General features: G+C 50.2%; 6 protein-coding genes across 6 annotated transcripts; 4 read left to right on the top strand and 2 right to left on the bottom strand.

Annotated features, from left to right (window-relative positions):
• Positions 1-110: 110 nt before the first annotated feature.
• KY384_006747 (uncharacterized protein) lies at positions 111-732 on the top strand (the record flags this gene model as incomplete). The annotated part of the gene is made up of 2 exons (XM_044815240.1): positions 111-212; positions 508-732. 2 exons carry the CDS (start codon positions 111-113, stop codon positions 730-732), a joined length of 327 nt encoding a protein of 108 aa, XP_044667114.1.
• A 1246-nt stretch (positions 733-1978) lies between these two features.
• KY384_006746 (uncharacterized protein) lies at positions 1979-2683 on the bottom strand (the record flags this gene model as incomplete). Its single annotated transcript, XM_044815239.1, has 1 exon — positions 1979-2683. The coding sequence occupies one exon, from the start codon at positions 2681-2683 to the stop codon at positions 1979-1981; it is 705 nt and encodes a 234-aa protein (XP_044667113.1).
• Positions 2684-5275: 2592 nt separating this feature from the next.
• KY384_006745 (uncharacterized protein) lies at positions 5276-6193 on the top strand (the record flags this gene model as incomplete). Its single annotated transcript, XM_044815238.1, has 1 exon — positions 5276-6193. One exon carries the CDS (start codon positions 5276-5278, stop codon positions 6191-6193), a length of 918 nt encoding a protein of 305 aa, XP_044667112.1.
• A 616-nt stretch (positions 6194-6809) lies between these two features.
• Positions 6810-9055, top strand: KY384_006744 (uncharacterized protein; the record flags this gene model as incomplete). The annotated part of the gene is made up of 3 exons (XM_044815237.1): positions 6810-7736; positions 7793-8041; positions 8711-9055. 3 exons carry the CDS (start codon positions 6810-6812, stop codon positions 9053-9055), a joined length of 1521 nt encoding a protein of 506 aa, XP_044667111.1.
• An 8866-nt stretch (positions 9056-17921) lies between these two features.
• Positions 17922-18679, top strand: KY384_006743 (uncharacterized protein; the record flags this gene model as incomplete). Its single annotated transcript, XM_044815236.1, is given in 2 exon segments — positions 17922-17933; positions 17945-18679. The coding sequence occupies 2 exon segments, from the start codon at positions 17922-17924 to the stop codon at positions 18677-18679; spliced, it is 747 nt and encodes a 248-aa protein (XP_044667110.1).
• Positions 18680-25009: 6330 nt separating this feature from the next.
• On the bottom strand, positions 25010-25989 carry KY384_006742 (uncharacterized protein; the record flags this gene model as incomplete). Its single annotated transcript, XM_044815235.1, has 4 exons — positions 25010-25128; positions 25279-25512; positions 25689-25828; positions 25901-25989. The coding sequence occupies 4 exons, from the start codon at positions 25987-25989 to the stop codon at positions 25010-25012; spliced, it is 582 nt and encodes a 193-aa protein (XP_044667109.1).
• Positions 25990-26519: the final 530 nt, after the last annotated feature.

Below are 26519 nucleotides of genomic sequence, written 5' to 3'. Positions count from 1 at the left end.
CCAGTGGAGTCGAGCTCATGAGCGATATCGTGCAGAGAATTAAGGCATACACACCCTGGGACGGGCGCGTTCACCATAATGAATACGAAGGAATGAAAAGAAATGTGGAAATGGCGCTGGAGAACTTCTTGAAACGGGAGACAAATAGTAGCTCGGAGAGAGCAGAGTGGGTCAAGGCCTGGCCCTTTACAGACCAGCAGCCGTACACAAATGTACGCTGTTATGGACCACCGCCGCCACTCAGGCCGGATCAGCAAGCCCTATTGGGGACGAAAGCAATTTGAGCCTTTTCCGAGCCACTCTCGTCTCAGTACAAATGCAGGCTCGTCAAATTTAAGACATGCAAGATCTGCGAAACGCCATTGCCACCAATTACGGAGCTTCTACGGACTGACCATAGCATATGGCTGGCCCCAAAGAGGCAGCTGCAATAGTCGAAACTTATTCGTTGAGCGATAATCTCTACTCCTTCGTCTCAGTCCATGCTACTCTCGCCTTCTAGTCTAGTCGCCATATCTCAGCTTCGTCAAGGTCACAGCTTCCTTTTCGACGAGCTTTCGGGAGACTGCAGCGCCACGCCATCAGGGAATGATGCACCGGTTCTGGCTGCAGCAGCAGCAGGAGCAGCAGCAGCAGCAATATAGGCAGGGGGCGGCCCTACGCCACCAGCTGCAGCAGCACCAGCAACGGCAACGGCAGCAACAGCTACAACCACAGCCACAGCAGCAATAACACCACTAACACCAGCAGCAGCAGTACCACTAACAACACCAGCACCAGGAACGGCAACGGCAGCAGAGTAATAGGGAGCTAGGCGGGGGTTTTGGCAGGGGTGAAGAATACGGAGGTATTGGCGTAGGTCGTACAAAGAAGTTTATAGGAATGGGGTACAACTATACCGCACACCATCGGTGCCACGACTAGGGCGGTTAACTATAGCTGTTCAGACCCAGTGCCATAATAGTGGGAGGTTATACCCCCAGATAAAGGGTCGGCCTCCTAGAGATCAGTAGATGTACTTTTCACATTTGTGGTTGGAGGGGAGTAGGTACGAGTAGTCGAGATGTGAAGTCATGGCGCCAATGTGTGTGTGTGTTGTAGGCTCCGCGGAGTCAATACTTCATTTATCCCTGCTTGGCATGACTGCACTGCTATGTAATGAGTGTGATCAACCACTACTTCCACTCTGCTTTCGCATCTATGTTACCCGGCTAGCCAGCAGATTCCATTCCCCCATCCAGCACAGGCTGCCACGGATCGACTACTTCTTCCCCCCGCTCCCGCTGCCCTTCTGATACTCAGCATACCCGCGTCCAGAATTATAGTAAGTAGACCCGTCGGAATTGGAGTAGTAGTAAGACCCTGCAAAGACATTCATTTAGCGCGAGATTTTTTCAACCAAGAAAAGGTGCTGGCGGGGGAGGGGGGCACGCACCATCACCATTGCTGTAATGGTACCCACTGCCTCCGGAAGAAGAGGAGTAGTCGCGGCTACACTAGTGGTTACCCTGCGAATGTTAGCGGGCGAGTGGGGAGGGGGGAGGGAGGAGGGGGGGAATGGCGAACTTGGTCGTTTGTGCCACTGCCTGTGGTGCTATAGCCTTTGTCGCCTCCGCTGCTGGACGACTGCGAGGGGTTTTGGGAAGGCATCGATGTTTGCGTTGTAGGTTTGCTGCCGGTGAGATGGTGTATATGATGAGATGACGGTGACTGTGGAAGAAGGAAGGGGAGGGGAGGGGAGAAGGGCGGTGAGGTGAGCGAAGGTCGACACGATGGCAGGCTAGCTGCAGCACCGGATTGGTCGGTGATGAGTGGGGCACAAACAGCCACGAAGCCACATCCGGCGCCCCACTATTGACACAATTCCCTGTAGCTTCACGTGAAAAGGAATATATACGAGATGCATTCATGTTCCTCGAGTACTTGTAGCAACAATATAATTCCTTGGTAAATCACAGAATACCATAGAGTCACTCCCTCACAACTCATGATGAAATGAAACAGCCTTAGCCCAAGGCTCATCATTCGCATTCGCAACCTTCACATGCCCAACAAACTTATCAGTCCCCTGCGGCCACGGATTATAATCCATCCTCCCACAAGACTGACAACTCTTCGCCGGACCCAAAGGCTGCCCAGCCGCATTCTGAGCCTGCAGGCTAATCTGATCCGCCACATACAGCGACCCCGCCTGGCTTGTCAGCAAAACCTCCTGCCTCGCCAACGCCGGCGCATTCACCGCCCCCGCCGCCGGATTCAAATTCATCGTCCGCTCATCAGCCGCATCGACCGCCTCATGCGCTAATTCGATGATCTCGTCATGCCCAACGCAGAGCGCAACAGTCCACCCCCAAACCCCCTTGCCGGTCTGATCACTGCCGCCATTCATGCAGAATTCATTCGGCCCGCATTCGTAGATGAAAGTTTGCCAGGTGCCCCCAATAGCATCTTCATCGACGCGGCCGCATTCGATCGTGTAGCGGGTTGCGTCGATGCATTTGGATTGGTAGAAGTATTGCCATTCGGCGGGTGTGCCGGGTGGCGCGTCGCGGGGACAGGTGTCGATGCGGCGTTGGGGGAGGGGTTGGCGCTTGATGAGCTTGTGGGTTGTTGAGTTGGCTTCTGCGTCGTTGCCGAGGCGTATCGGTGTGCTGGAATGATGCGAGTCAGAGATAGTCTCCATGATAGGGAGGCTTGCTTACGTCTCGGCTATGGTGGACCATTTTGGGGCTCGTGATGACAGAGGGAGAGGTTTGATGGCAAGTCCGTCAGATGGGAGGGCATTGTATATGGCGAAAACTGCAAGTATCATTGACTTCATGTTGAAAGACATATGAACCGTAGCAGGCGATGATCAGTTCTGATGATGATGAATGCTTGCCAGGTAAATATGAGCCAAAGACAGCGACGTCTGTTCTTTTATGCCCTTTGGTGACAACCCGGAGTGCACTCTGACGTCAACGGAAGATCTCACTTGATGTGCATGGCTCCAGCGTTATTGATCTTATCCTTTTTGAGACTTGTATCTTGCCAAATATGGTTAACGCACCCTCTCCATAGATCTAATCGTACATATAACGCCCCCACTTTTGTATCTACCCTTGATCAGATAGATTGACGTGAGACAGGACTAGACGGCAAGGCGGGCCGTTCTTTACATATTTGCAAGTGATATGCGCTCTTTGGTGGCGAGGAACTTTAGACTGTTGACCGCAATTGCTGACCCCTTCACAAATAGAGAATACAGTCAATGTGAATATCTCCCTTCGCGAGCGTATTATCAGTAGATTGAAAGCCTGGTTTTTGGAGCAAGCCTGTCGGAAGGGTACATCAATCGTCCTGCTCTGAAGGTCACAAACTATATCCGGGCATCTGACTCGATGGCTCCCGCTGGACCCGCATATCCAACATTGCATCCACTCAAGCAAGCGTCCTTAAATCTCAGCCCCTCCTTCCCTTCTCCGCATCTATACCAAGCCAGGACCTGTGATAATGATGCGGCAGCCCACCACAACGAAGCGGACCTGACGTAGTTGTACACTAGTAGTTCAACGCGGGTACGGCCAGTGTTCGCTTTATGAAACCTGAACGGCCCGAAACGGAACGTAAACATACATCTTCGCATCGTGTACCTGCGGGGAACGATGCGATCCACCAAAATGGGGGCTAAGTGTTTCGTTTGCTGCACTGGCGGCATGATGAATCTAGGAGCCTCGATTGTTAAGCGGCACGGCTTGAACTATTCGATTTGATGGATTCACCTTCCCGCAAACATCATGACTCCTCTGGAGCCTGATGTAATAATCTCCTTGGGCGGGGTAACGTCTCTCGGACTGGTGATGTGACAGCCATTGACTTCCCATAATAGCGGCTGTGGTCGAGAGGGGCAGCCGCTCAACACGATAGCTGTTCGCGAGTGTTTCTCCTTGTCGGCAGCGTAAAATCTGATCGCTAGCGATATATTCCAAGACTTGACTGTGCGGAGTCTCAGGGTCTGCACACGCCCTGAATACGTCAAGCAAATCTTACTGCCCCTCGACACCACTGCAAGTCCTCTGCATCACCATACCATCACCCCACAGCATCCTCCTCGCGACAAAGCGTCTTATGTTTCTTCCAATCATTCCTCTGGCACTCCCTCCCACAATAACCAACCCGCCGACACCTTGTACACTTCTTCACACCTCCCCAAGTCCTGCAGCCCTCACACCGCCAATCCAGCGCCACTTGCTCCTTCATTTCCCCTTGCGGCTGCCCCAACGAACCAAAGCTATCAAACTGACTGTACACCTCAAATGTAGCTTCCTTCAGACACTCCTGCGACGCGCACAATGGCGTGACCATGGACGCGATGGCAGGCTGTGGGCCGTCCATCGTTCGGGTTATAGGTATCTGTTCGACCCGGGTGCGGCTCTTCCCACAACTAGTGCATTTCTTTTCGCTTTTGGCGTCGCATTCAGAGGTATGCTCGAGACCTATGTCGTGGATTGCGGTGTACACTTCGTTGGCGTAGGCGCGGGAGGTGGAGAGGAGGGGTTGTGGGTCGCGGCAGAGGCGGCGGGGGAATGGGTGCATGTATTTGAGGGGAGGGGAGGTGTGGAATATGTATTTGAAGTATACGTCGATTGATGCCATTGGGGATGCGTTTGATGAAGGAAGTTGAGAGCGACGAAACAACTGACGCGTGTAAACTACGCCAAGCCCCGTTGTACAATTCGCGCTAAATTTCTGCAATGGAGTTTTAAGGCTGACTTTGAGGAGGTGCCGCCTAAAGCACGCCTTATAAGCTAGCTTTTAGGCTGCCCGATAGCTGCGGAACTCCTAGAAAATTGGTTTAGCGCGGCAATGTTCAGACTGGCTGACCCTCGTCCAACCTTGCTTGCATAATAAATTCTTGTGCTTGAATGATATGGTGAACGAGTTGCGTACCGCGCAATAAAAATTCACGATTGCTCAAGAAGTTCGAAGAGGGTTTGTGTCATGTGAGGAGATACCTCGTTTTAACATTGGCGAGAAGGGAAAGAAGAATATTCCAAGGTGCATGCCTTGATTCGATAAGAACAATATCTTGAAGGGGATCCGCAGAGCCCGTAAAACAAGCCCGCAAAACCCGAGTGCTGTTGAAAAGAGTCGCGCGAAACCGTACTCGTAATCGGACCCGAACTCAACATTATGACGTGAGGTTGTCGTCACCCTTAGCAATTCCTAGAATTATCACTTTTATAAGTATAATGCTTTCAATGAATCAAATCTATCATTTGACATCTCAGTCGCCATGACGCAGCCAATCCTAGTCACAGGTGCAACCGGTCACCAGGGCGGTGCCCTCGTCCGCGCTCTCCTGAACCACCAAAATCCACCCATGATCCTCGCACTAACCCGATCAACATCTTCCGCGACAGCTCAAAAGCTCGCAAGCTCCTCACCATGTATCAAACTCGTGCAGGGCAGCCTTAACAACGTCGCTGAAGTCTTCGACACCGCCACGAAGATCGCGCAAAGACCTATCTGGGGCGTTTTCTCCGTCCAACCCGCTCAGGGCATGGGCATCCCCAACGAGGCCGAGCAAGGCAAAGGACTCGTAGACGAAAGCGTATCCCGTGGTGTCAAGCATTTCGTCTATGCGAGCGTCGACCGAGGTGGTGATGAGAAGAGCTGGACCAATCCAACAAACATCCCGCATTTTCAGACGAAGCACGAAATCGAGCTGCATTTGCGTGAGAAGGCGGAGAGTTCGGGGATGGGTTATACGATATTACGGCCTGTGGCTTTCATGGACAACCTTGCGCCGGGGTTCCAAGCACGAGTCTTTCTTGCTGCGCTTCAGGCTACTTTCGCCCCTGGGAAGACTTTGCAGTGGATCGCGGTACGGGATATAGGTATTGTGGGCGCCAAAGCTTTCGAGGAGCCGGAGAAATTTAATGGCAAGGCGATTGGTCTTGCTGGTGATGACCTTACTATTGACCAAATTGGCGAGGTTTTCAAAGAGACAACCGGGACCGCCTTAACACCCACTTTTCAGATATTTGGGAAGGCACTCAAGCAGTTTGTTGCTGAGGTTCGTCTTATGGTTGATTGGTTTGGGGAGGAGGGATATGGCGTTGATATCGGTGCTTTAAAGCAGATCCATCCAGATCTCATTGATCTCAAGACGTGGATTGTTGAAGACAGTACATTTACCACCAAGGCTTAAATTTTATCTCGAACAATGAAGTCTGCAAACGCAAGCTTGGGCGTCGATTGAGAGTTCGTAATGCAGACCAAGATGATGTTGGTGCTCGACGATTGTAAGCCTGGCGCGGGTCGATGTAGTGGCCTGGTGGTCAGTGTACCTCTGGCTTGCCTGCACATTTATTTAACTTTTCTTGATCGCTGCGATGAAGCTGCGCAAGCGAAGCCGACCATTGTAGGTCTCACTTATTTCACATAGGCTGCGGTGCCCGCCTCTCAGGCTTTGGGGAATGCGCCACCAAACGCCGTTCTCTGAGGGTCGCAAGACTGAGACCAACATCCGATACGCGCCAATGCAAACATCACCTGATCGATTGAATACCAACATTTAAGAGAACGCCTTCACTATGTTGATGAATTGACAGGTCGATGCTGTTGATGGTGGCTGGCTTGTCTCGAGGAGAGCGTAAAGGTCATGGCGTCAGGCGTATGACCCTCGTCGACGCGCTGCGATAGGCTCTCTTCGAGAAATGGTGTACGGTGCTCTTGGCCATCGGAATATATAGCAGGAGCGTCTCTGTGAACAGAACGTGCTTCCAGGGATAAGGAATTTACCTGAATCCATCAACGCCTCAATCATGCCTATTTCTCTCTGCACCGTTCTTACAGTTATCCTGTCCCACCTTTTCGCTCACTCTGCTCTTTCCAATCCTTTACCTGGAGGGTCTGGCTCTGTATTCGATGCATTGCACCCACGAGATAGCACAGAAACGCACACTCTCAACCTCAACAGCGTAGCACTTCCAGGAAACTTCTCTGCAGCAGTCAATGATCCTTCCGGTGGCTTTCTTCGCAATACAAATCTTTTACTCCCAAATGCCACAGCAACAGCCCAAGTTAAACCCTACGCCGAGGCCAACCTAGATGCACTACAACAGTCTCTGCCGTATTTATTGAAGCAACTCAGCATCAACGAAGCCACCATTCCTGATCTGGTCTCTCAAGGCGTGCCGCTGATATCGCAAGTCGTGACAGCCTCCATCGCCGATCATTTCGCGCCGGCGCCAGGCACGCCCATACCTCTTGTACGCCGGAACCTCTTTGACGATATTGGCAATTGGATCCAAGGCGTTGTCAACGATATTGGCGATGCTGTCAAGCAGCCTGCCGTTGATGCAGGCTGCGGTCTCTTCGCTGCCTCAGCATTGCCAGGGTATCTTGCTGCAGTTGCCGCGTTCAGTGTGCTCAATGCAGGAAGCACTCCAAAGTCTACAACACCAGACCAAGATTTCTATATCCAGCCGTTGCATGGTGCTGTCTCGCATCCTGATGGCATTGTTGTCTACTATAATGCGAATTTTCCTCCCGGATTCGAGAATGCTGACGGTGTGACCATGGGCCAGGCAATATACACAAGAAACGGACCAGACATTGAGTATACAGATGTAAATTTTGCCGCCACGACAAGATTGCTGCTGCACGAATTTACGCACGTGAAGCAGTACCAGGCGCTTGGGTATGATTTCAATGCCTTTGGTTTGAGATATCTGTTTGATTACTGCACCGTAAGTTCGGTCCCCTAATATTCTTGATGATATTTGACTTGCTGATCTTCTTACAGGCGGGATTTAGCTACGAGAAAAACGATCTCGAAGCGGAAGCGTACACTAAGCAAACATATATGGACAAGCTTTTTCTCAGCCCCGGCTCCGAGTTCGTTCGACTTTGGAATACGCGCGGTGTACAGCAACAGCTCGGCTTTCCCACAGCCCAGACATATACCACCACCGGTGCTGTATTCAGCCAATTCTCACTCCAGATGGAAAGGGAGTGTTGCAAATTCAATGCTCTGGAGCTAGATGTCATTAGTGTGAGTTTTCCAGTATGACTGCTAAGTTTGAGGGTCTCCGGTATGATATGTGTTTGTTTTATATGACCTCGCAGGTAGAATGATAGAAGCTCATCGAACATTGACACTTACCTCCCTTCTCACTGTAGGCGCATCGCGCTCTGTGGTGGCACGCGATGTTCAGACTGACCCTCCTCGTTGTGCATGAGTACGATCAGGTCTCAAGTTCTCCACGCCAATCTTCTGCCCACCTTTTTCCAGGCAGACTTTGAATTCTACGCCTAATCCGTTGACTTGAAGTGCTAGATCAGAATATGCTTGGACATGTTGTGCCATCTCGGTCTCGGTACTCGTGACCACAGCAATTACAAAAATCATCCTTAATTTCGGCAATGTTGACAGCTTTTGATATGCAAAATGGTGAATATGGTTTTTGAAAACTACGATCTCGGACCACAACTCGTGTGAGTTGCTTGAGTGAGTATACCGCACATGAAGCTCTTCTACAGATCCAGGAAGAGCGGTCATGTGACCCGTGCGGAGAGAACACAGAGCTGGTTGGTTGAGCTCAAGATATTTCAATTGAGACAGCCCACGTAAGTCCTCCAGTAGACCGCAACGGTCCGAAACTGAGTCTAATACAAGATGACTGAGTGGGACTCGCCCTCCCTTGGTATGTAATTGGATCAGGATAGTGCAGAGGGAGGTGACGTTGACGCGATGAGGGAGACCTGGCAAGACCCGCAGATTTTCCAAGCCGCGGTCGTTCCAGAAAAGACTTTCGAGGCTGGAAAAAACGCCCAGCATCTGTCTCATACCCTCCAAAAAGAAGACGCAATCTTGGAGACTAAGCCGAGTTACAGCAGAGCCTTCTCTCCCTATAAAACTGTCTGGAAGTTCCAGAGAAGAAGTAAATTTGTAGACATGAAGCGTTCTCAAGGCGGGCAAGAATGCGAGCTCTACAATATTTTGCATTTGCACGTAGGTGACACAGGGCCAGGATTGTATCATATCAATGTGTTGGAGCCGTTGTAAGATAGGCTTCGTGAGTACCGAAGTAGTTGTGCGATCGTATGGTAATCCACAGTGCTGCCAGAGAGGCTTACACTGGGTATCAGTTGACAGGTATTTCAAATATTTGAGATTTTCTAGCTCTGAGAGCAACCATTCAATCGAGCATGGTCGTTCATCAACGTTGGCGGACCACTGCAACCTCGAGAGAGCTGATCCTGGCGTATTTCGTATGTGCATGTCATCATTTCGACAGTGAGAGCCAATGATAATCAGCTCTAATCTCTGAATATAGGCGGCAATCCGAGGTTGATGCACGATTTTAGGGAGAAGCTTTATCGATGACGATAATGCCCCGCCGTTACATATATGGTGAGTATGAAGCCTTTTAAATTCCTGGTGCTGGGGAAGTATGCGTTGTGACAAAGCCCGAAGTGTCCTTGAGGTAGCAACGATGCTATCGATCGTGTCCGGTGAGAAATGTTGCGCGACATTCTCGTACAATTCTGGGGGCAGCCGCTCTAGAGCCATGTAATCCAATGCGGAGGTGGAAGTGATTCAGTGACAGTCGTGATGATGGAAACGTCAAGTCCGCGTCTCTTTAGATGGAATGAGAGGAGGTTGCGCTGATTTACGAAGGCCGGCTTACTGCCAAGACAATCCGGAGATATCGGCCTGGTGCGCTCCGCTGCGGGAAATCATTGTTCCGTGACAATTACCCCTAATTCATATCTGCTTCCTTCCATGGGCGGAAATGCCTTGCTAAGACTCAATTTCAGTCGTTTCTAGTCTTGGAGGCAAGTGATTTAAGCCTGATCTTCTCTGGTCTATGTTTAGTCCCAGGTTACGCCCAGAATGTCTCGCGAGAGGCACGCTTAGCGACTGAGACACATGTACGCGCACGTCATCAATTGCCTCTGCCGAAGCCAAGTTGGAGCGGGCTACATGATTTCACTCATCTCTCGACTCGTCTCCGCTCCGAACAATGTGGAGTAGGTGGCCTCGAGGTAAGTCTACGACGTGGGCAGCCACGTTACTCAAGGTAACGAGCCGTTAGCGACTTTCATGATATGTATCCTCAGCCTTTCTATCAAGACCGCCAGCAATCCAATTAATCCGACTTTAATGGACGATGCCTCGACAAGCCTTTCTCTAAGCCAATACAACACCACAAACACCACCCTACAGAACAACTTCCCAATAGAATGCTTCCCAGTCCACAGCGAAAGCCTCCCCTTCTCCGTCGACACTTGTCGCCCTTCCCTCAACGAGATCAGAACCTTCCCCGACTTCGGTAGAAGACAGGTCTTTATAACCGGCGAGATCAACAAGCCATTCCAGCCACATCCACCACCATACGACATCTACTCTCCCGGTAGTGAATGCAATATCTCAATTATGTCGACGGAAAACAACAAGCGCAGCTACTTCTCCTTCAAAGACGCACGAGCTATGGCTACTGAAATTATTCAGCATTGCGAGGACACGTCGTATGGGAGGGAGGCTTCAATTTCATTGGTGTCAATATGCATGATGAACCGACGGTGACGTGGGCTGTGGCTGTCTTTGGTATGGTGCGCAGGCCTGGGTCGATTGCTCAGGGTTTAAATTCTTATGATACTGCTGCGATAGAATGAATGGCTGACACTTTATTCTTCGATTCCATTTCATACGTACCCTCTTTTCTCATCTGCCTAACAATCCACACCAATTCAAACCTCGCCCCCACGACATTATCTACTGCACTACACTCAAAACCTGAATCTTCCCCTCCACAAACGCCTTCATATCCTTCTGCAAATACCATTTCATCTCCCTCACAACGAACCTTGCCCTAACCTCCTGACTTAGCACATCCAAACACTTCGCAACTTCCGCACTTGTCAACCCCACCCCAGCCCCCGCTTCAGGCATATCCGTTAGCTTTACGTTCAAGAACGCATCATCCTCGACAACCGACTCCGGTTTGGTAAATTGTCCAGGGACGATGGCGACTAGATCCGCGAGATGGGAGATGAGCCGGACCTGATCCTCGGTAAGCTCGCGACCGTATGGTTCGGGGACGGCGAGGATGAGGATGCTAGAGCTTGTCGTCGTGGTTGAGGAGCAGGAGAGAGCGAAGGGGATGTGTGAGGCGTCGTTTGTGGGTGGGGAGGTTGCGAGGGGAAGTGAGAGGTTTGTCTGCGCGCGGGTGTCGAGTGTGAGTGGAGATGCGACTGTTAGGAGGGTGAGGAGGAAGAGGGTTGATAGGCTCGTAGTAGAATTGTGGAGTTGATGCATTAGTGACAACAGCATCTGGACCCATCAGAGATGTTCCGGACCGAAAGAAAGGGAAGGGGGATAATTCATTATATCTTCCTTCCTCACGGCGCATTGGTTTGGGCCTTATCTGCGTCAAAATCGCGTGTGACTGGTTGAGATCATTGGCGCAAATAGCGCTTCATACTGCAACATCAAAAGTTATCTTCGCGCGATTAAATACAGCCCAACTTGACGAAGACAAATTGGTTTGTTGCATGATTTGACGAAGACAAACTGGTATATTGCATAGTTTGAAAAAGATACAGGAGCTGATCTAGCCATTGTCTCGAAAGTATAGTTGAATATCACCTCTCTGCCTAAGCCAAGTATGTTGGCGCCTGATATGACACACCAACCTCATAGCGAGCTTGTTAAACTGCTAATAGAGCTGATGTTGCGTCCCAACGAAGCTGTTAATAATGATTGTCCTGACGAGTGATGACGACTCTGCCATCTATTATACCACGGATGTTGCAACATTCTATCGTGAAAGCCTTCTATACTGAAAGCAAACCAATCTTTAATAAACTCATGAAAGCAACCAGTTCAAAGACGACTTATGTCTCTGGGGAACCGCATTCGTTTGTAATTTCTGATAAAGACTCTCTCCGTCGCCAGTGATTGTCGATATCATGTAATGCTCAATTGACGTGACCTTCCCAGTCGATGTTATAATTGTAAATCCTGTCTTGATTGTCTCAAGTGATGCATGGCATCACAGCGGGAACCAATATCAGAAACAAAGGCACAAGAGTGCGATTGATCATGCTTGCCCAGTGGTGACTCTTGAGAGAACTTGAGATGATTCTTTTACTGATGCCGCCGCTCATTAAGCCGCTCCCGGACAATGATCTTGATCCCTCAAGTTCATCGAAACACAATTGAACTTTTTCTTGGAACGGAATAATATTCATGAACCCTGGCCATTAGTCATTTCGCACCTCGACGATATCTCCCTGAATCGGCCCGAGCAGTAAACATATCGAATCCCGAGTCTGACACTGATCACTTCATTCCCTGAGCCTGAGCAGCTAACCACCCCCAGTGGTAAACCCTCGACTAGGGTACCTGAACTGTTCGCTTCGCTCCCTGACCCTAACCCTCTAACCGCCCCTGGTGGTGAACACATCGAATACTAAACCTGAGCTAAATCGCTTCGACCCCTGAACTCCAATATCATGACTGAGCCTAAGCCAGACTACTCTAACCTACGATAACCACTATAACCTGTCCTGGACCCCGAACCCACCCTGACCCTAACCACTCCCACTAAAACAACCGACCCTAACCATCCTGACCCTGACACCCTGACCCTAACACCCTGACCCTAACACCCTGACCATAAACACCCTAACCCTAAACACCCTAACCCTAACCAGCCTCCGGCGACCTGCGGCGCTTCACATCCATACTAACCCTAACCCTCTAACCCTAACCCGAACCCCCTAACTCCTCCGGAGGCCCTCCCGGGGGCAACTGCGTTGAGCCCTCACCCTGACCCTAACTCCTACTTAGCGGAAGGAGTCTTCTCATCAGGGAAAAGGAGCCAGAAAGAGAAGATCCGTAAGATGACACACCCTAACCCTAACCACTTCCCAGCGAAGAAGACGTGTCACCAGGGGAAAAGACCAGAAAGAGGAGACCCAACCACCTCTTAGCGGAAGAGATCTCGTCAGGAGAAAGCAGCAGAAAGAGAAGACTGTAAGAGAACACACCCTAACCCTAACCCCTTCCTAGTGGAAGGAGCCTAACCATCTCTCAGGGATGACGGAGGCGGAGAAGGAGTCTCATCGAGGGGAACGCCAGTAGAAGCTAGAAAGAGGAGCCCCGTAGGAGAACGCACCCTAACCCTAGCCCCTTCCCAGCGGAGGAAGCCTAACCCCTTCCTAGCGAAGGAGAAGTCTCCCCAGATGAGACACCAGTATGAGCCAGAGAGGGAAGACCTGTAGATAAACGCACCCTAACCATGACCACCTCCTATGGGAAGCGGAAGTCTCTTCTGGGGATATGCCGCTATGAACCAGAACAGAAGACCCTTAGGTAGACAAACCCTAACCCTAGCCACTTCCGAGTTGAAGCGGCCTAACCATCTCACAGCAGACAAGAAGTCTCATCAGGAGAAACGAGCAAAATAGGAAGAGCCTAGGTGAACGAACCCTGACCCTGACCACCTCTCGCCTCCCAACGGAAGAGAGAGTCTCATCCAGGGAAACAGACGGAAGATCAAAGAGAGAAGGTCTATAGGTAGACACACCCTAATCCTAACCCCTTGCTAGCGGAAGAAGCCTGGCTACCGCCTAGCGGAAGAAATGGTCTTATCAAGGGACACAAACCAGAGAAAAAAAGACCTTTAAGTCGACATACCCTAACCCTAGCCACCTCCCAGATGAGATTGCCTAGCCACCTCCCAGATGAAGCGGCCTAACCGACTCCCAGTGAAGACACTCCCAGAGAAGACGCTCCCAGCGAAGATGGAGGCATAGAAGGAGGTGGAGAAGAACTCTTAATAATAGAAACGAGCGAAAGGACAAGCCTGAAGATAAACACACCCTAACCCTGACCACCTCCCGTGTCCCAAAACCCTTCCTGGCCGAAGAAGCCTAATCCCTTCCTAGCCGAAGAAGAAGTCTCAACAGAGGGAACGCCACTGTAGGCCGGAGGGAGTAGACCCAGATGTGGACAAACCCTAACCCTAGCCACCTCCTCGCAGAAGTAACCACCTCCTAGACAGAAGTAGCCACCTCCTGGCGGAGGAAGAGCAGAGAAAAGGTAGAGAGGAGGCGGAGAAGATGTCTCATCAGGGGAAACATGACAGAAGGAGAAGACCATTAAATGAACGATCCCTAACCCTGGCCGCCTCCCACCTCCTGCCTCCTACCTCTCAGACAGCTGTGACCACCCAGCGGACGAATCCTGGCGGAAGAAAGAGTGATGCAGACACCAAGTCAGATGCCGAAGGTGGGACTCGTGAAATGTCCTACCTTCAATCTATATCGATGAGACAGGACACTGATTACCTGAAGCGGGAACCAATTAATAACCAACGGTACGATCTTGCTTTACGTTTGAGGGTGTTACGCTGAAGGCGATGTAGTGAATCCGCTCTGCAGGCTCCTCCGGCGCCCTTCAAGCCCCTAACCCTGGCCTTTCCTGTGACGGGTCGGCCCGAACCTTAAACTTAAAATATATCTGGGAACGAGGGTCGGGTAATCTGAACATGGCCACGCCAAATCTATAGGGGCCTTTTTAGGGAGGGGGCGCCTAAAAAGGGCAGCTTATCCCCCCAGCTTTAGGCCTCACCTCCCTAAAGATGGCCCTAATACTGAATTTAGCGTGGCCATGTTCAGATTACCCAACCCTCGGAAGGGGTATGGCGCCTGTCAACGTACGCCTACCATGCGGTGAAAAGGTACAGATTTGGCACACTATGACATGACGCATCATCTCATTCAGGTAACATCACTGTCTTTGTTCACTAGATTATCACTGGCGAACATCAAACCGACTGGCCATCGAGTGAAGTCTCCCACCATCTTGCTATGGTAAAGGAATGCATCATAAGTAGCGGCTTTCTCGTTGCTGTCCGTATAGTGAAGCTATGATTGGAGAGATTCACCAAATGTGTCTCTGAAACATTGCGAACATCCTTTCTTAAAGGCCCAAGACTGTAGTCGAATGCAAATAGGATCCACATGTGGAGTTGGCATGTTAGCGTCTTACCCAGAAGAATTGTATGTACAGCTTTGGAAGAGAAGTAATGAGCGAGGAAAGACATGAAAGGTCATTGACCAATGAACTTCAATCACAAGTATCCAGCAACTTCGCCCGTTGTATGCCACTCCAGCTCACAAAACAATGACAATGCGCCCATGAGCAGATCTCTCGAAGCAATCGCAAGCCTAATCACGGATCTGAAAATCACAAATGCGAGTGACTTCTCGAGTAACATCGACCATGTAGTAATACTCCTAGTGAGTAGCGAAGTATGGAGACCTTGTGTAAATAGCTTTTACAGACTTAATCTACTCCTTTGAAACGTAGCGGAGTCACGTAAGATAAGCGCACTTTCCATGCGATATATTGGATTCACGAAATAAATAGTATTATTAAAATACACAATATACTTCCCCTCGTGTCAATGGTACTCGGTCATGCCTATCTCTCCCGTCAAACATTTCTCGTCATAAATAGCTTCGAGCATGACCCTTGCCTGCGTAAAACTCTCTTACTGCCTAAAGGGATGATTTGTAAACTAAGACATTGAACTGGCGATGAGTATGCTCCGTGAAAAGTTGAAATACGATCAGCGGCATCAATAACAGCTAGAAGATTCCCTGTTACCCCTTTAGCTAGCGTTTGTGCTAGCTGTTTCTTGCTTGGAATACGCCATGAAAGCCAGAAAGAACTTTGAATCTGAAAGATGAATTGTGCGTAGCGGAGGACGCGATAGGCAATCGCCTACCCTGCCGAAGTTATATATTTTAAAGGCATAATATATATCGTTGATGCTAGAGAGAAGCTAACTCGATATCAATTGGCGTATCGACCTAGAACCTTCAATACATACCTTTACTGAAGACTAAGAAAAATGCCTGATGCATGGAAGCTAGATTTTGGGAAAGTGATATATGAGACAGCCAGATTCAACCTGATGATCTCTTGGCTTGCTTCACTCCATAGACTTGAGATGTTGGAAACACGTTACTTTTAGCTGAAGATTTGAAAAAAGCCTCTTGACGCAGAGCAGTACACAACCTCTTAACTCACTTGCGATGCTTCATCCTTCCATATCTCCCGTCTGCGCCCACATACTTGACGACTGGTCCCACGTCCCAGCATTCACCTGGCATCACGACGAACTCCTCCTTGTTAAACCTCAGTCTTTGCCCATGTGAATGCAACGTTCTCGTCTTTCACCCGATGTAGTCGTCTTCGTGGTAACATCATTCTTTTGTTTCCCTTGGTTGTTGAAGTGTAGATGCTCGGCTTGTTGCAGAAGGTTACCATAATATGCAAGACCATCCTACATGGCGAGAGAATACTCGGTCTTCTTGAGGTCAAGGCGGAGGAAGCTCTCATTTCAGTAAGTATAAGCGGTGCACAGAAACGCGATGTGTGAATTGAATTACATTCATCGCGGTATTTGACTTTCTGACGCATAATCCTTGCGGCAGTGATTGTTCCAACAAATGAATTATTTGCCACTGGTTGGGTGATGAAAATCCCATCATTGCAAGGAGAACAGCCTGCACGAGATTCCTGTAGTTCAAAAAGGGACGACTCGAGCAGTACAAGACTATACTAGCGGGTGACAAAGACATTTGCGATAGTAGCAACTCATTCACACCCGGCTTATTGCCCGCTCAAATGCCATTTTGAATTGGTAATACTGCGTTTAGAGATATATTATGATGACGAAGAGTATATAAATAAATAACACGGCATCGATTCTTGGATGACATTGACTTGACCTGGAAGAGCTGTCTCTCGACTATGATCTGCTGTGATCAGGGCGAAGGAGCAATCGCGTCCACCTCTTCTCTGTCCATGCAACCTAGACAAGACTAGCTGTACGTTTTGGTGAAAGGGCGCGATCGAAGCAAGAGTCACAACCCTTAACTCATAACGAAACTTTTATCTTTGATCATCTCCTTCATTCCCAAAGCGCTTGAGTCAACACCTAACATGGTTCTCACGGCGGAAATGTAACAACTGCCAACAGAGCTTATGTTGACAGGCGTCTCGAAAATATATTTGAACGTTGCCTCTGTTCCCATGCCACGCATGTTGACGTCTAACGTTACACACCACTATCGTGTTGAACTTGTTACAAATGTCAACAGAGCTGACATTGCGTCCCGACGAAGCTGTCATGATCATTTAGCGAGTGATTGACAATTTTCCAATCTTTGTACAGTCGCCGGATATGGCAACGTTCATTGTCAAAGCTTTCTATGCAGAAATAATGGCGCAGACCTCGAACGGTACTGCGCATTCTTCAATGCGGTACACCTCGAGGTCTACGGTCGCGATCAGGTTTCATCTCATCCCGCGAGAAAACTTGATGCAATCCAGAATACGCATGTGTATCTGGAGTTTCGGGGTCGCATGTTTGCTTCGTGCGTGGATAATAGGGGTTGCTGACTCATCGCCATGCGAGATCTCGCCGTCTCCAACCGTCTCGCCCCTTCCCACTCTCGACAATGAGGTGTACTCGCCCCTTCCACTCTCGACGATGAGGGGAAAGGCAGGCGCGCCGCGCGGCCTCTGTGTATTTATTCGGTGAGTTCTCCGTTCCTCTTCTTCTCTCTTTGGCTCCAAGTTTTCGCCTTTCACGACGTCGACTAGATAGGCACACGTTGTGCCTCATCCTTTTTTTTTCCCTTAAAACTTTTTATAGTTGAACAAGCCCTCGCTTGTTCTTTAGTTTACCAGAAAATGTAAGTATCTCACTCCACTCTTTTCTCGACTTCGAACACCCACACTTGCCTCTCAATCTAACCTTACCCTTTTTCCACTCATTATGTTCCATCAATACCGAGTCTTTCTTGAACACTCATGGCACATCGCACGTCATCCTACCGCAAGAATGAGGGCTAACGTGACTTTCAGATGCCGCTTCTCGCCGCGGCCGCCGCCAGTCCCACCCCCAGCTCCACCGCCACCACCGCCACAGCCGCCACAGCCACCGCCTCCGACCCCATCTCCATCCCCGACTCCGACTCCGACTCTGGCATCCCGCCGCCACCGCCGCCGCGCCGACGCCGTCCAATTGGGCGGACAGCCGAACGTTTCAGGGGCCCTGCGTTGGTGGATTATCGCCGCAGAGAGGCCGAATTTTGGGCTGGCAACCCACAGTTGGTGGAGCAGTTCGCCGCCTACGATCGGCAGGAGGAAGAGGAGAGGCAGCAGAGGCGGCTGCTTCGGCAGCAAGTACGGCAACAGCAACAGCAACAACCACAACAACAGCAGCCACAGCAGCAACAACTGCCACTGCCACTGCCACAGCAGCCACAGCAGCACTTCCAGCAACAGCAGCAGCAATATCGGCAGGAGGCTGCGCTGCGCCACGCGCAGCATCAGCAACAGCAACAGCAACAGAACGGTGGGGGTTTCGGTGGGGGTTTTGGTGGTGGTTTTGGTGGGGTTGGAGGAGCCGGTGGTGGCGTGGGTGGTGCCGTCGGTGGTGCCGGTCTGGGTGGTTTCGTGGGTGTGGGTTACACCACACCACGCCCTGCGGGTGCCCCGTCTGGGGCTGTCAATTACGGTCGGGCCCAGTGCCCAAACAGTGGGGGAACTTACCCCCAAATCAGGGGCCGCCATCACCAACCTCCTAATAATCATTAAGTGTATTTTTTTATCTTTGTGGGCTGGGGGGGTTATCTTTTGGCATCGTGGCAATGAATCAAATATATTTCTGAATGCATCAACATCCTCCTCGTGACAAATCGTCTTATGTCTCTTCCAATCATCCCTCTGACACTCATTTCGCAATACCAGAGTGTAATCAGGTCACTGACATATGTAAACCGTTTCCACATCAAAGATGCAGTCGCTGTACTGAGCTGCAATAGTAATCAATGGCTACTACTGACTAGAATAGTAAAACGTAGAAGTCGAGCTGGGACTTCTCTGATATTCAAGTTTTCCCTCATAACTTTTCTTCCTCTTGTGAAGATATCTCCTACTACAACAGGTGTGACCATGATGGCAGCATTAAATGGGCGCAGAAGACAGGGCGCCTTTGGCACCCCTAGTTATGACGGGTCGGCCCGTACCTTAATTTCAAACTTAGATGTTTCCTGGTCAGCATAATGGCAGGCTCCTTCCTGTATACCGGGGAGAGTCCTGCACTGTAATCTCCCTTTTGTTTATTTCCAACCCGCAAATTTTCGTCAAGCTCATGAGTCCTGGCCAATCTCGAACACATCGATCTCCACAACACTGACTCTCAATACTCATGGCATTAATGTGCGTACTTTGATCATCTGACCCACCCATATTGACTGACATTGCTAGTAGTGCCATCAAAATATGTCGAGGCTAGGGTCTCACAACTCCACCTTCGAATCTCAAGCAAACAACTTTGTTTGGAGCGCAAGCTCAATCTGCGCCTTCACAAACACAATCGAAACGCGTACACAATTGGCCCATGGCAAACCGGGAGATGCCTCTCACACATCATCAAATCGATCGTCTTTCAATGCCACTCTCCCGACAATGAGGAGAGGTAGACCTGGGTCTACCCCACCAACCTCGGAACCATCCGAGATTATCAGTACAGCAAAGTAGTTGGAGCCATGTAGAGCGTTTCAGCCCCAGCTCGTGGGCTATATCACAATATGCTCGTCGCTTTACCAACTGAGCTGGGTAAGACATTTATTGCTGCGACCATCAACGGGGTGTGGACACTCCCAGCTCAAAGGTGTTGTGGGTAAATCACCATCATTGGTATTGAGACAGACCAAAACTTACGAACCCTAGTGCGCTTGACCGAAAGGTCGTTCTATCTGGACATTGAAGGTATCAGTCTCCCTTTTTGGGATTCTTAGGGGAACAGTAAACGAGTGTTCTTCATGACTCCACAGCCCTGTGCCTGGGTTGTCTGTCCACAGAAGGTGAAAGACGAGATTAATGATCTTAAGACTGGAATATGCGATCCAAAGAGAATGGTATTGATCGTGGTCGATGAGGCACACCGTGCAACTGGAAATTACGCCTATGTTGAAGTGTGTTTGATAATTCTGTAAACAATATTAATCAACATTGAATCTGTGATCACATACTGTTCAAGCTTGAATGTGTTTGCTGTTTCTTCACCCACTGTACATTCATTAATTCTCGTAGACGATGACAGTGCTTTCGGAGGTACATTGGAGCCCACAATGCGTGCCATAGTTGCAGCAAGATCAATTTACTTCTTTACACTTTTAAGAAGAGCCATCATTGGCGTTGGACAACTTTCCCAATGTCCTTGCCTGCTCTCACCTTATTGAGCCCTGGAGGGACATCCTAAATAGAGGGTGAAAGTTGTGCAATTCTTCATGGGAGTCAATCTCCTCGTATCATCGAACTGTCAAACAATCTTGAGATGCCTGGTGAGTATCGTCGAGAGTAACGGCGATGGACAAGAGATCTGCTATTAGCAGGTTCGGAAAAGGACCCATGTAGATAACGGTTTGTATTTTAGTTGCATTGGCTGCAATGGTGTCTCCACTTCCCTCCTCTTCTTCTTGGCTTCGGTTCGTCCAGTACATCAAACAACTATCTTCGTCATCATTTTGTGTACGTTTCTTCGGGAGGAGGTTTCGCTGCCCCCAATCGAGGAGTGGTATGCTGAGAATGATTATTCACTAAAGACATACTGGAGAAGGGTGGATCTCGCTCCCTTACACGTCCAAGTCGTTTGTAGTTGGATGCCCTTAAAATGTTGTTGTAGCAGGTCCCGATTTCGGTCCCGATGCTAGACATTGGAAAAATCCCAATCCGGTTACTGCAGATATCTGAGTTACGGCTCGGGCCGAGCCGCCCGCCCGTGTGTGAAGGGTGCCGGAGGCGCCCTGTTCCGGACGTTCCCTTGAACTATCTTTCCACGCGGAGAAAGGAGTTGTGGATACAATACAACAAAGGAAGATGCGTATTTGTTGTCTTGAAGTTTGGCTCGTAACCTGTCAGGTCCCTGTCTTGTGTAGACCTCATCTCCGTTTGGCACTGCGCAATACTCTGCCACCTATTTCGATAGTCTCAATTGGCCCGGCTTTCATCTCTACTACCACCCCTACTACTACCACTAACATAATTGCAATACGACCACCCAGGCAGTACCCGAGCTGCTTTAAAGGCGACCACCCTTCCCTCACCGCCACCAATTCAACTATCCTTGGCACAGACCAACCTTCGGCATGCCGCTTATCAAATATTCTCATGGAACATTGGCCAGACATTCAACTGATTTGGAGATATACAACACTAATCCTAATTTCTTGAAATCTAAAATGGGGCGGAATGCGGACATACCTAATTAAGTATCGACAGCGAGTAGTTGTTTGTTGCGGATGTGAGACTGTTTCATTTTCAACTAGTATGTTTGCGAGACTGTTGTTTCTTGGAATAGTAAACTCCGCGTCAACTTAGGCGTTCGGTAAAATGTTTCATGCCTTCAATAGGAGGATGCATTGTTGGCACTAGTCAGGTCTCACTCCACATGAAGAGTTCGGGCCAGTTGCTAAAGATGTACAAGAAGAAATAGTCAATATCACTTATATTTGGAACGTTGCCATGGCATAAACTTGCCAACTTCCGGAAAAAGTCTAGCTTCATTCTACTAGTTCGAAGCCCCCTCTTGTCTATAAATCGATCTTCCTTACCAAGATTCCTTTTCTTCTTCTTTATCGCCACGAGGAAAGGGATCTGGCGCCGGGGGAGGGGACAAAAATCGCATGTCAGGCTGCTCGACGCGCCCCTCCCCCGGTGGCGCTGAGGATGGTGCTGGCAGTGACGCAGGTGGCAGAGACGGAGGTCGCAGCGGTGCTGTTGGCAGAGCCGCTAGTATGGCGTTGGAGATAGTGCTAGCGGTTGTACGATTGCCAGTTATAGTGGTCGTTGGAGGAGTGTTGTTTGCTGATCAAACTCTTCAGGTCAAATCCCTACTCGGTAATCATCGAACCTTCTAACACGGATGGTTCAAAAACAGCTTAGCTTGGTCTCACTAGCTTCGACCCTTCCCTCGTCTATAAATTGATCTTCCCTGCCATATCTTCTCCTCTTCTTCTTCATCGCCATGAGGAAAGGGATCTGGGGGCGGCGGGGGAGGGGAGGGGACCTAAAATTGCTTGTCAAGCGACGATGGGCCCCTCCCCGGTGGCGCTGAGGATGGTGCTGCTGGCAAAACCGTTGGTGGTCGTGATGCGGGTCGCGGTTGTGATGTTGGACTGGTGGCGCTGGAAATAGTACTATGAGCGGTCGTACTGTTGACGGCGGCAGTGGCCGTGAGAGGAGGAGCGTCGCTTTGCTGGTCAAGCCCTACTCGACAATCATCGACTCTTCATACAAATGGTTCAAAAACAGCTGAGCTTGTTCTCACTAGCTCCAACCCTCCCCTCGTCTATAAATTGACCTCTCCCTAGATATCTTCTTCTTCCTTTCTTTCTTCGTCAGGGGCGGCATCCGGGAAAGGGGAGCCGCTGGGTGGAAATGTGGCTATGCCCCGGAGCCGCTGGGTGGGAACGTGGCTCTGGTCGTGGTCGGGGGGGAGATGCGGCGCTCGCTGCCAAACCGTGATAGCTGCTTGGGCGGCTGTTGGTGGCAGTGGTAGTGGTCGTCATTTTCTTAGGCTGTGTTGAAAATAGCGGGAGTAGTCACTAAAGGGTAGATGTCTTCGAAGTCCTTCACTTCCAAAAAAAATTTAGCTTCATTCTACTAGCTCGAAGTCTCCCTTTCGTCTATAAATTGATCTTCCTCACCAGAATTACTCTTCTTCTTCTTCTTCATCGCCACGAGGAAAGGGATCAGGGGGCGGGGGAGGGGACCTAAAATTGCTTGTCAAGCGACGACGGGCCCTTCCCCGGTGGTGCTGAGGATGGTGCTGTTGGTGGAGGCGCTGGTGGTGGGGGAGGGAGAGGGGACCAGGAATCGCATATCAAGCCTCCCCGATGGCGTTGAGGATGGTGCTGTTGGGAAAGTCGCCGTTGGTAGCGCCGTTGGTAGAGCCGCTGTTAGTAGAGCTGCTAGTGGTCGTCGTGGACATGGTCGTAGTTGTGGCGAAACTGTCAGTGGCAGTGGCTACAACACGAAGAATGTGGTAGCCAATCCGTTGTTTGATAGCCTGAGAATGTTGCAGCGGTAGTGGCGGCGGCCACATTAATACTTTCTGACGGCTGGACTAGCTCGAAGCCTCCCTCTCATCTATAAATTGATCTTCCTCCCCAGAATTACTCTTCTTCTTCTTCTTCATCGCCACGAGGAAAGGGATCAGGGGCGGGGGAGGGGACCTAAAATTGCTTGTCAAGCGACAATGGGCCCCTCCCCGGTGGCGCTAAGGATGGTGCTGTTGGCCGAGGCTGTCGGCGGTTGTGCTGCCAGTACTATAGTACCGGTTGTACTGTTGATCGTTGACGCGGTGGTGGCCGTGGGAGGAGGATCAACGTTTGCTGTTCAAGCAGCTCTTTGCCCTCTTTGTCCAGCGAGATGGTCGTTTGTCAAGCAGCTCAAGTTTTGCTGGGGTTGCTGCTCGTCGTGGCGGTTGTGGTAGTGGTAATAGTCAGGGTGGTATTGGAGATACTGGGCGGAAGATATCGCATGCAAGGGTGTTGGAGGCTCTTGCGTGGCTAGTAATGACTGTAATGGTCGCAGGATGTCTCTGTGGCAATTTCCAATATATTCTTAAAATGTTAGTGAAAAAAAAGTTTCAAAACCGACTCGATGCTGGACTTGAGATAATTCCCAATCCGGTTACCGCAAGAAAATGAGTTTCTGCTCGGGCCTAGCCGAATGACATGCTGGAAATCCGGGGCCGTCGGCTCCAGACTTCCCCTCTGCCGGGAGCCGACTGACATGCTGGAAAACCCGGGGGCGTCGGCTCTAGACTTCGGCTCCAGACTTCCCCAGTTCCCCTCTGCCGGTAACAGTGGCCTATCTAATGACATGAAAGATTTGAGTGTCGCATTGTATGAAATAGTATGATTTTGACTGCGCGTGTACGTATCAAAGGAAGCTGTGTATGGAAGTGGTTTGCGCAAAGCTTGGTAGTGTGCGCATGTTAATGTGCGCAGTGAGAGGTATCAGACACTTGACAGGGCTCAAGGTAATGCACTTGGCCTGCGACTGATGATAGTGAGATGCAGTTTGTTTATCAGTAGCTTTGGCAACGATGGGAAGTAAACATAACATTGAACCTGTGGTAATGCATTGACGCGACAAAGGAAGTCGAGAGGTGACGACTGGTGACATCGTAGGCCATGTTTCTTCTCTTCTTTAATTTTCGTCTCGGCGAACAAACAATCTTTGAAAGCAAGTATGATCATACTCTTGCCTTGGAGTCGATGGTCTATTTGTCTCCACATACAGAGATGTTCCTTGCCCTTCCCTACACTCACTTGCCTCCATCTATCCATGACTTCCCCATGATTTATCTGATGAACTCCTTGCTTCTTTAATGCTTCCACCATTCTCTGTTGATCCTCAGTACAACGACATTCTGCGCGTTGTTCTTCAGGTGCGGGCTTCGGGCCTCCACCTGTCCCTCCACCACCACTGACAACACCACCACCACCACCACTCGACACCGTGCTCGCGCGCTTTCGCTCTTCTGATTCCTGCTTCTCTCCTTTGCGCCTTCGCGTTACTGTGCATCGTCTTCTCCTGCCTTTGGGTCGCCTCCTCCTGCCCCCGTCGGTCGCTTTGCTAGCGCTCCGGCCTCCTCTACTCTCCATCCTCGCACCTTTGCCGCCAATGTATCCAACCTGCTGGTGACCCCAGCTGCGACTCCGTCTTCAACCCATTTCTTATCTTTCACCTCCGAATCTGACCCCTTAATGTCGCCATCGTCTTCCGCTTTCACTCGTCCCGCGCCCTTCTTCTTTGAGCACCTCCTCTTGTCAAGTCTAGACGGCTTTACCCTCCCCTGCGCTGTAAGTGACCTCGCATTATTCATGCCCTTTGGCTGCCTTTCCCACACCCCTATCTTCGCTTGGCTTCCTCGCCTCCCGCATTCTCCTCTTCGGGAGAGTCAACACTCCAATCATCGACTGATACTTTCGAAAAACTCCGTCCAGCCCGTGCCCTCGCATTCTCCACGGCTGTGTTTAGCTACCCAAGCAACATTCGTGTCTTCGCTTAGCTGACACTCGTCCGCGCTGCTCCTCTTAGGAGACCTCTTCTTCGTTGAGAAAGTCGAGTCACTCCAACCATCGACTGAAGTCCTTCGAGAGGCTTGTATCCTCCCGTACGTGACTTCTCATTCTCCGTTTTCTCTTCCTTTGTTTCCTTCAACTCTCTCTGCTTCATCGACTTCGGCTCAGCGATTGCACCAGACATGTCATCTCCGTTGTTATCATGTTCATGGTTGTTCGGATGGTGAACGGAGTAAATTTGGTAGCCTTGTGGTGCGGTGGATCTGGCAGTCTTGTGTTGCGTGGGTACATACGGAGGAACTCTCTTCGCTGGAGGTGCCAATGGTGTAGCTTGTCTTCATTTCATCATCATCCTGATCATGACCATGTTTCTTCAGATGAAATAATTGAAAGCTTCGCGGTGGAGAATGGACTACCACCGCATCGGGTGCATAGGGATTATGATAGATGATATCCCAAGCATAGGTGGCCTGCGGCCCCCTTTGGACAGGGCGCCTAGTTATGACGGGTCGGCCCGAGCCGAAAGTCTAATGCTTTTGGTAACATAGGATATCGTTCTGCTGGAGAGCGGTGCGGTTGATGGGAGGATGCAAGGGGCGCAGAGAGAAGAGCGCCTCTATTGTACCGTAATTTAATGTTGGGAGATCTCGGTGAGTTTTTGTTGGATCATCTCCGCAAGAAGGCTTCAAGCCTGTCGGTAACTCCGGCCGGTACTCACTGTAACGCCTGCCGACCTGTATAGGGGTTTTCGCGCCTTCCCATAATTTTGTTACAGGCGCCTTCCGCTGTTTGGAAAGTCCGCGCCATGTAAACAACTTTCCTCCTTTCAACCATGTACAACTCCATGGATGGTACGAGATCTCATTACCACCAGCCTCCTAGAGGTCAGTAGATGTAGTTTTTACGTCTCTGCTTGGAACGCGGGTGAAGAGCGCGCGGTCTCCACAATCTTCTACCTTATGTCCCTCCAATCTCTCACACCCTCTCACTTTCGCAACCTACCTCATTTCCCTCCAATCTCTCACGCCTTTTCCCGCCCTCTCCCTTCCGCGACGTTGACGAGATCAACCAGGGTATGATACACTCTTCTGCCTCTCCTTCCGCGTCGTTGACAAAATACACTAGGTATGGATCACGCCTGGTTCACAAACGTATGGTCGACATCACTTGCGGTCTCGTATTGCGAGTGGAGAATATATGGAGCACCCTTCGGGGCCAAGCTTGAACATGGTGTGGGCTGGTAAAGCATATTTACCATTGCAATTTTTGGCGCTGCTTGAGAGTCTAGGTATGAAATTCTCTTGTCTTGCTTCGATTCAAACTAACCATAGCCCAGC

This window comes from Bacidia gigantensis (genome assembly GCF_019456465.1).
Source record: "Bacidia gigantensis strain McMullin 20006 chromosome Unknown contig_255, whole genome shotgun sequence".
Classification (NCBI taxonomy): domain Eukaryota; kingdom Fungi; phylum Ascomycota; class Lecanoromycetes; order Lecanorales; family Ramalinaceae; genus Bacidia; species Bacidia gigantensis.
This window is presented reverse-complemented; position numbering and strand designations above follow the sequence as displayed.